Genomic DNA, 8,990 nt, shown 5'->3' on the forward strand with positions numbered 1-8,990 from the left:
GCTATTGTCTTTTCTCCACAGGCTTTTACAGACAGCAATCACAGTAAGACAAAACAAGCAGAAATTCCTATCACAGCCACTAGGTGTCAGTCTAAAGATGTGTACATGGGATTCTAACCCACTATTGGATTCTAACCCACTATCACTGGGAATCCTCTGACTCATTGTTCTAGTGAATTAGTGAATTTGGTTCAATAGATTGAGCCAACTGGAGTTAGCCTTTAGATATTTAGAGAACATAGGGGTTGTCTTCTGATTTCCCACACTACCTGTTTGCTCTCCCTAATGGATATAAAAGCATTGGATTGGTGTTTACATGGGCTAGAAGGAGTTTCCACTCTATTTCTTACACCAATCCATGGGGGAGTAAATTGAGAGAAGGGAAAATGGAACACAACCTAGGACTTAAGGACCTGATTGACAGGTAGTATATATGTCATTGGCCTATTCCTATTCCTTTTTTAAAATTGTATTTATATAACCTTTATTTAACTTGGCAAGTCAGTTAAGAGCACATTCTTCTTTACAATTTTACTAGGCAAGTCAGTTAAGAACTAATTCTTATTTTCAATGACAGCCTAGGAACTGCCTTGTTCAGGGGCAGAACGACAGATTTGTACCATGTCAGCTCAGGGATTTGAACTTGCAACCTTTCGGTTACTAACCACTGCTGCAACAATGACAATGATGGCCTACGGGACTCCTAATCACAGCTGGTTGTGACTCCTAATCACAGCTGGTTGTGATACAGCCTGGAATCGAACCAGGGGCTGTAGTGACACCTCTAGCACTGAGATGCAGTGGCTTAGACCACTGCGCCACTCCGGAGCCTTGTTCAGGGGCAGAACGACAGATTTGTACCATGTCAGCTCAGGGATTTGAACTTGCAACCTTTCGGTTACTAGCCCTCTAACCACTGCTGCCACAATGACAATGATGGCCTACGGGACTCCTAATCACAGCTGGTTGTGATACAGCCTGGAATCGAACCAGGGGCTGTAGTGACACCTCTAGCACTGAGATGCAGTGGCTTAGACCACTGCGCCACTCCGGAGCCCAGTGAGTAATAGCCACTGGGGAAACCAGTCTCAAAGGAAGAATACCTCCTCCCATCCTCTCCCCTCCTATCCTCCACTCCCCTCCTTATTGTACTTGATGGATCCCCTTCTCTCTCTCTCTCTCTCGCTCCTGTTTGGGAACGTACACCCTTTACTCATCCCCAACCAACGGCACCAATGGCAATGACATCATCAAAATATGATGCAGAAAGCTGGTGTCATCAGAGCCATATACATCTCTATATGACTCTGAATTACATATCAGTCTGTGACGTATTACCTTGTCAGAAAATGTTACCCATCTACCAAATGAGAATTATTTCAAGCAAATTATTGCAAACGGACTTAAACTTAGTCCTTAGTCTAGTTGCATGACAATTATTACAGTTAATAATTATATTATAATAAGTAAGTACTCATGTTTTGCAGTTATTAGTACTTCAAGATTTTCAATGATGTTATCCACTTATTCAGCACACTTTGGGGAGAATATTATGAATGTGGTTTTGTTATGTCCATACACTTTAACTTGCCTGTATTGAAACAATTATGGATGTAAAATATGCATATTTATTTATTTATTTATTTATTTATATATAAGGCATTGCTGAACCTTTCAGGCATCATTGATTGCACCTGTAATGTCACATAATTTCAATGTTTTGATATACATTTGATGTTAAACCAACAACTTGTGATAAAATAAATGGATGTTTAGAATTAAATATTTATGTTGAAATATTCCTAAAAAATCTATTAGAAAAGTTTGGTATAATATTCCAAAATGACATCAGCCGTCAGCCAAGTTTTCCCTTTGATGGCTGTTAAGATGATTATTTAGAAGGGTAGAATCATCAGAGAACACAGACAGAACATTATAATCATGCACAACCAAAAGGAACTTGTTTAAGAGTCATTGCCATAGTAGAGCCGTAGGCACAGTGCAGATACAATAATCAATGAATTTGTTGCGCAGCTTGTCATAAATTGCTGTGTGATAAAACCTGTGGAACTAGGCTGGAAAAAGAAGAAGAAGCTCTTTCTGATCGATGTGCAATATTACATTTTGAATGAGTTTGGGTTGCCCTCTGATAACAACAACAATTCAATTTTTTTCCTGAGGGAACTTCACTTGCCATTGAAATGAAATTGAATGAATTTAAAATGAATTATTTAAATGAATTATATGAATTATTTCAGCTAATTGAGCAAAATACAGACCTAGTCCATTGTGCAGATCAAATCTTCCTGTTCAACCACAAGCACCAGGTCCTTCCCTTTACTAGAGTTAGTTCATAGATTCACAGGTGATAACAAAGTCCACTTTCACATTGCAGAGCTCCGTGTCTCTCTGTCTCTGCTTTTTTTCTGACCTCTGCACCACTGGCCAATGGCTCCCACAGTGTCAATGTCAGTTCCATGTCACGAGCTAAGTCAACAGACCTCTTGGCAGCATCCACCTATAGAAGGAAACTACAGGTGCTTTTTAAACCTGCTGCCTCAAGTGACTGCGGTATTGTTCACTTCCATCGCCGCCTGACATTTACATATGCTTGTAAAAAAGTAGCCATTGTACACTCCATTTGCAGCCTACTCTCTCATTTATCCTTTACAATAAAGAATTAAGTGTCTCACTTGGCCAATTGAGATGTCTCAATTTGCCAGTATTGACTGAAAAAAAATGTGGTCTTAGGACAATTTATGTTTGAAGAAGAGTCATCCGGTCTGTGTTAAATTGTTATTTTATTTTGTTTAGTGTATTAGAGTTCTTAAGCTATTTAGAATGGTATCATGTTGGGGGTTGAGACAATGGGATGATTCTGTAAGGTGTTCCAGGAAGCTCATTTTCAGGAAGAGTCCCACTTTACCAACACTAACACTAAATGTGGAAAATGACTATGGAATTGTTCCATATTGGATGACTGAATCTCTCTCTCCGTCTCTCTGTCTCTGTCTCTGTCTCTCTCTGTCACACACACACACACACACGCGCGCGCGCGCACTCTCTTTCGCTCTCTCTCTTGCACTTTTCCGTAGAGTGTCGTTGGACCACTTATCTTGACCGCGAGCCCTCTCGGTCGGTTCAGACATGCGCGGGGAGTGGGCATGGAGAAGGGGGGGAGGTAAGGGGCGGGTTTTGGTATATAATACTTCTCCCTGAGAACTTTTGCCTGTCGCCTGGTCTTTGGGACAGCCTCTCACTCAACATCTCTATAGCCCTCACCAACTGGGAAACTAACTCAACTGCAACCTCTCCAACCAAATAACGCTCAACGTTAGATTACTGCCAATTGACATGGAAACCCAGAAAAGACACGAATACCACTCAGTTTGCCACACCTGCCGGAGAACGGAAAACACAAGAATGAAGGTAATCTATGGAGACCCAACACTTCTTGCTCTTCTGCTTTTTTTATGCAAGTAAAACAATAATTATTTCTACATTGCAAAAACATGCGTAATCGAATACGCTGGCTGGGACAACTTCTCGGGGCTTTTACCCTAGCTTGTTTTTTTTGTTGTGTTTGCGCGTTTTGGTGAGAAGGGACAATTTGAGAACACGGTGAAATATAAATAACTTGACGAGGTGAGAATGTTGAAGGTGCAGATATTGAGATGGGTTGATTCTTGCATTTAGCTACCTTTCAGTCGGCTACAATACCGTAACTTTTAAGATCCTTACTCTGGGCACTGTTGTGCCGAAACATGATCTTCTCCACTCGCATCTTGTTAGTGCGTCCCTTTGCTGAACTCGGGACAAACAGGAGAGACCTCAAAGACCGCTAGGGGGCGAGTCCTGCGGGTGATAGAGCTCAATCTCCCTGTTACCAGAGGGTGAGCTAGGGGGAATATATGCTGAGTATGGGGATTGAGATGGTTGCCGATTGAATAGCATGTCTTGCAACTTGTTGAGCCGGTTGTGTAAGAGGTCAGCAGAGATATGGTATCTTTTCCCACAGAATAAGCAACTCTTAGAGTTGCAATAGGGCGATAGCTGATCACTGCGTAAAGTACAGCTCAAATACAAAGTAGCACATAATTAAAATGTTTAATTGCGCCAGACTTTTAACTGTAAAAAATAATCATTTTCTTTTACGCATCATATTGGATACATTTCAAGACGCCGTATGTTATTTGTGAGGGTCGTTTATGCAAGATATTGATTAGAAGCTTATTATCTGACTTTTGGGTTTTGATTCTGAAAGGTATATATTTAACCTACACGTCTGAACAGTGGCTATGGAAGGCACCACCAATTAGCCTGCCCGTTTGTATTGTATGCAGTGAATGTTTGATTTGAGATGTGTTATGTTCTCTCCTCAGGTCAAGATGATGTCTTCGTCAAATCGAGTACTGGTCATTGCGCTGGCACTTACTCTGTACATCGTTGAAGTGGCTTCGGCAGAAACGCTATGTGGAGGAGAACTGGTGGACGCGCTGCAGTTCGTCTGTGAAGATAGAGGATTCTATTTCAGTAGGTTCCACTTATACCCGCTGTAACTTTTATTTCATTGTGTTTCCCCTTTTATTTTCTTCTGGCTTTCCCAACTACATTGACTGTCTCTCGCTCTCGTGTTTCTGTACTGAGAGCACATCTTTGTGTCTGTCACTGTGTGTGGTATGCTTGTGTTCACTCTCTTTCACACACACACACACACACACACACACACACACACACACACACACACACACACACACACACACACAACCAGCTGTGTTTCGCTGCGATGTGTCTGAAGACGAAAGCCTTTGCGATACTACTGAGTGGACGCATTCTGTTGCTGTAGCCTACCTCAGATTGCATATGAAAGGGCGGCGAGCAGGGAAGGCACACACAACTCAATGCGACACAATGGGCCACTTGTTTACCACACATTCCGTGGGGGAAAGTAATAGCACCCAAGAGGCATACCAGTCACCTCACCACGAATGTTCCCAGGCTATAGGCAACCACACTGCGTTTGATCTAGATTTGAAGGATTCAATTATTTCGGTTGAGGGAGGATTACTACGGTACTATTATTAATAGCCCTGTCATTGCTCTTCTAGTAGACTTCATCTAGACGATAGCATATAGTAACAATGATGTGATTGTTATTATTAGCTGACCTAAAATGAATTTTTACAATAACTTGTACATGCAGTTATCAGTATGTAGAACTGAGACGGTTCCTGTCCTCTCTTCTCCGTCTTCTCCTCTCCCCCTGACACAGACAGCAAAAACTAAAGGTGGACAATTTCACTTTTAAAAAAATATATTTGTCTCTCCCACCCAATGGCATTGACAAAAAATCTTTGTGCTGCTGCTTGCTAAGAGAGGTCATTATCCAATTTGGGCCGACATAGATGCCCCCCCCCTCCCCCCTCTGGTTCACCCTTTCCTTTTCTCTCCTGTTCCTCTCTTCCTGCAATGAAACACTGGTCTGGCCTCTCCTGAGGTTTCTCCAACATTGTGTAGGGGTTGAAGAAGGACTTCAAAACAAGGCCGTTATTGATCATGGATAGTACTCCCCTGTGCCACGTCTTACTTAACCCTCCACCTCTCTCCCTCTTCTCATACCCCCACCCCCCTTTCTGTCTCTCTTTTCTCATACCTTTCTCCCTCATATCTTCTCATTCACTCTTTTCCTTTCTGCCTCCCTTGCATGATCTACCTCTTTGCCGATAGATAATGCAAGGCACTCACACTCTCAATGTCTTTAGGTGTGTTTCTCTCCATTCTATTTCTTCCTCTCGTCTTCTGTTCCTCTCCCTCTATCTCTCTATCAGCGTTCCCCCTGTCTTTCCCCAGCCATTCAGATGTACTGTATGTGGACTCCCCCTCCCCCTTTCCCTCTGCTGAGTTGGCAAGGGATAAGGTCAAAGGAGAGTGTCCATGTTGTGTGTTTACTCACCCAAATAGTGAGGGTTTCAGATCTATGTGTCTCTTTGTCTGTATTTGGCTATGTGTGTCTCTCTCTCTCCTTGGCTGTGTGAGTATGTGCTTGGCGGTGTGTCTCTCGTCTCTGTGCTCGGTTATGTCTCTCTGTGCTTGGCTGTGTTGCGTCTGCATATTCTCCAGTGTGTAAGGAGTATTTACCCACTAAAGGACTTCTGGATGGCTTAATTAAATACCATAACAAGATGACCACTTCCAAAAACAAACACACCAACAAACAAACATCAACTTTTGTCAGAGTTGGGCTCAGATAGCCTTTTATCCTGTGTTTGGTCAAAGTGAAGTGGGCCAATTGGATCTGTCAATTGCGGGGAAACATTATGGATTTGATGGATTTGGCCAAACTGCCAACGCTGCTATCTTGATTCACTTTCATTGTAATTGAGTTACAAGTCTCTCCTCTCCTAATGATCTCACTCTCCCTTCCTCTCTCTTTCTACAGGTAGGCCAACCAGCAGGTCTAACAGCAGACGCTCCCAGAACCGTGGTATCGTGGAGGAGTGTTGTTTCCGTAGCTGTGACCTCAACCTGTTGGAGCAGTACTGTGCCAAACCTGCCAAGTCAGAGAGGGACGTGTCGGCCACCTCTCTACAGATCATTCCCATGGTGCCCACAATCAAACAGGTACGGCCTGTATGGGAAAATCAGGAAACCAGCCCTACCTGTCCTCCTCTGTCCTTGACCTGTCCGTATGTGTCCCTATCTATCCCCACATCTCACTTGTCTCCGTTCCACCGCGTGCTGAACCCGTATGCCCCCGTCTGTGGGAGTGGCGATAAAGCCGTTTGAGGGTTGTGTTATCTTGCGAAAATAGTCGGTGGTAAGCAAGTATCTCCTTCCGAGACTGCTGACCGAGGTGGAAAACACCAGGGCCCGAGAGTACATTTGGGTAGAGCGGGTAAGGTTCAACTGCAGGTTGGTCACAGCTGGTGAGAAAGTGAGCAGATTAGAAAATGTTGGTGTAACACGTTACACCTGCCTGTTAGGGTCAGATCCATTCAGCCCCCATCAAAACAACCCAAACAAAGAACATCAAGTTCCTTTTTTCAACATTTGCAATGTGCCTCGATTAGTCATGGAACACTAGATGCTCCAAAATGTGCATACATTTGGCACCCTTCACTGAAACAGTAATAGCTATCGAGCCCTGAGAAACAGTCACTGTGAATCAAGTCAAAAGCGTGCACACGAAAACTTCAAAAGAAGCTGCAGGCTTTTTAACTCTGTGAACAACAACCTCAACTGTGGGCAGCATTCCAAAACTCTTAAATGTCTTCCTCTTCTCATCTCCTGTTCTTTACGACTACCCCCTCAGGGCTGGATAGATAGATAATCCCTCCGTTTTGACTTTCAACTGCCATTTAATGTCAACATCAGTTGGTTGTGAAATAAGGTGGCGATAGGACTATTTAGGACAGCTAATGACTGTTTAAGACCGTTTAGGACTATTTGACTGTTTAGGTATGTTAAAGACTAATGGTACATGTCTACTAGGTGTTGTGAGTGCGAGGGGGATATGTTGGGACACATCCCCAGTCGTGCCTTGGCAGTGAAACGAGTTGACTGCTCTCTCTCTCGCCCAGATGTTTCCAGGCTGGGGAGTGAATGGGGAGATAAACTGCAATTGATGTGTGTGTGTCTAGGGAGAAAGAGACACTTTCACACAGAGTACTCTCAAAGTGGCATGACCCAATCAAGCCATTCAGGAGGAGTACTAGTTACGCATAAATTCTGCCCCCACCCACCCATTCTCTATCTCTCTCATATGCATGCGCACACACACACAAACAACCCCCCTCCCCCTCTGCATGGGGATTTCCCAGTCTCACCGTTTTAAGGAATTGGCCAGGGATAGTGTTTTTTTCACCGGAATGTGTTTACTGCCGAGATAGGTGTGTGTTGGGGGAGGGGTCATTTAGTGAACAATGAATGTGTGGTCACATTGAGATGGTCTCCCGCATTCCCTCAGACATTATGATGAGGGGGCGGAGCCGAGCTCTTGTTGACAACTTTCTTTAGGGGTTGTCAGGGGAAAATAGCCGTTGTAATCAGAATCAGCGGCGACCTTCAACGGTACGGTGAGCTCCAAATGTACCAACAATTCTTTAAACTCTCTCTCTCCCTCTTTTTCCCAACTCCACAGGATGTCCCAAGAAAACATGTGACTGTGAAGTATTCCAAATATGAGGCGTGGCAGAGGAAGGCTGCTCAGCGGCTCCGGAGGGGCGTCCCGGCCATCCTCAGGGCCCGGAAGTTCCGGAGGCAGGCGGTGAAGATCAAGGCCCAAGAGCAGGCGATGTTCCACCGGCCTCTGATCACCCTGCCCAGCAAGCTTCCCCCAGTCCTGCCCCCCACGGACAACTACGTCAGCCACAATTGAGCCTCCTCACCAGCACCCCAACTCCCCCATCAAAAGCCCTTTGCACAGACAACGAGTTTGGAGGGAGATGAAGAAGAAAAAAAGACTAGGGGATTATAGCTTTGTCTCTGACGTCATTTCTGTGGCAAGTCCTCGTTTGACCTTTCCCCCCACCCAGCCCACCCCCAAATCCCGTCCGAGCCCACCGACCAACCAACCCCCCCCACCCACTCCCCTGCCCATCTACTACTTTTTGACCCCAAACCTACCCTAGACCCCCTCACCCAGACACTCAAACATACGTTCACATTCTTCCTGTCCTGACTCTCACTCTTGCGCTCTCTCTTTCATTCACCGACACAAAAGACACCAACACAATCAATGAACAAAAAGTGAACTATTTGGCTGAATGCAATTTAGGTGGATCCTTAAATAAAAAAAAAGAAAGAAAGGAAGAAAAGAAAGATGAAAGAGCTCTATGGCTTGCAAGTGTCAAGAGGACAGCAGGCGGAATGTTTTTTGTCCTTGTGGAAGACAACAGAAAGTGAAGAAACGGCTTGCATAAAAGAACGCTTTCCCAGAGCAGAAAAAATATCTCTCTGTTAGTCCTTTTTGTTATTAGTTTGCACCTCTA

At 44.2% G+C, this 8,990-nt stretch overlaps 1 protein-coding gene across 1 annotated transcript; it reads left to right on the forward strand.

The window, feature by feature from the left end:
• The first annotated feature begins 3,267 nt into the window (after positions 1-3,267).
• On the forward strand, positions 3,268-8,787 carry igf2b (insulin-like growth factor 2b). The gene is given in 4 exon segments (NM_001124697.1): positions 3,268-3,429; positions 4,383-4,533; positions 6,440-6,621; positions 8,141-8,787. Coding segments are annotated over 4 exon segments (645 nt in total). The 5' UTR covers positions 3,268-3,354; the 3' UTR covers positions 8,378-8,787.
• Positions 8,788-8,990: the final 203 nt, after the last annotated feature.

Source organism: Oncorhynchus mykiss, chromosome 2, assembly GCF_013265735.2.
Source record: "Oncorhynchus mykiss isolate Arlee chromosome 2, USDA_OmykA_1.1, whole genome shotgun sequence".
Lineage (NCBI taxonomy): Eukaryota > Metazoa > Chordata > Actinopteri > Salmoniformes > Salmonidae > Oncorhynchus > Oncorhynchus mykiss.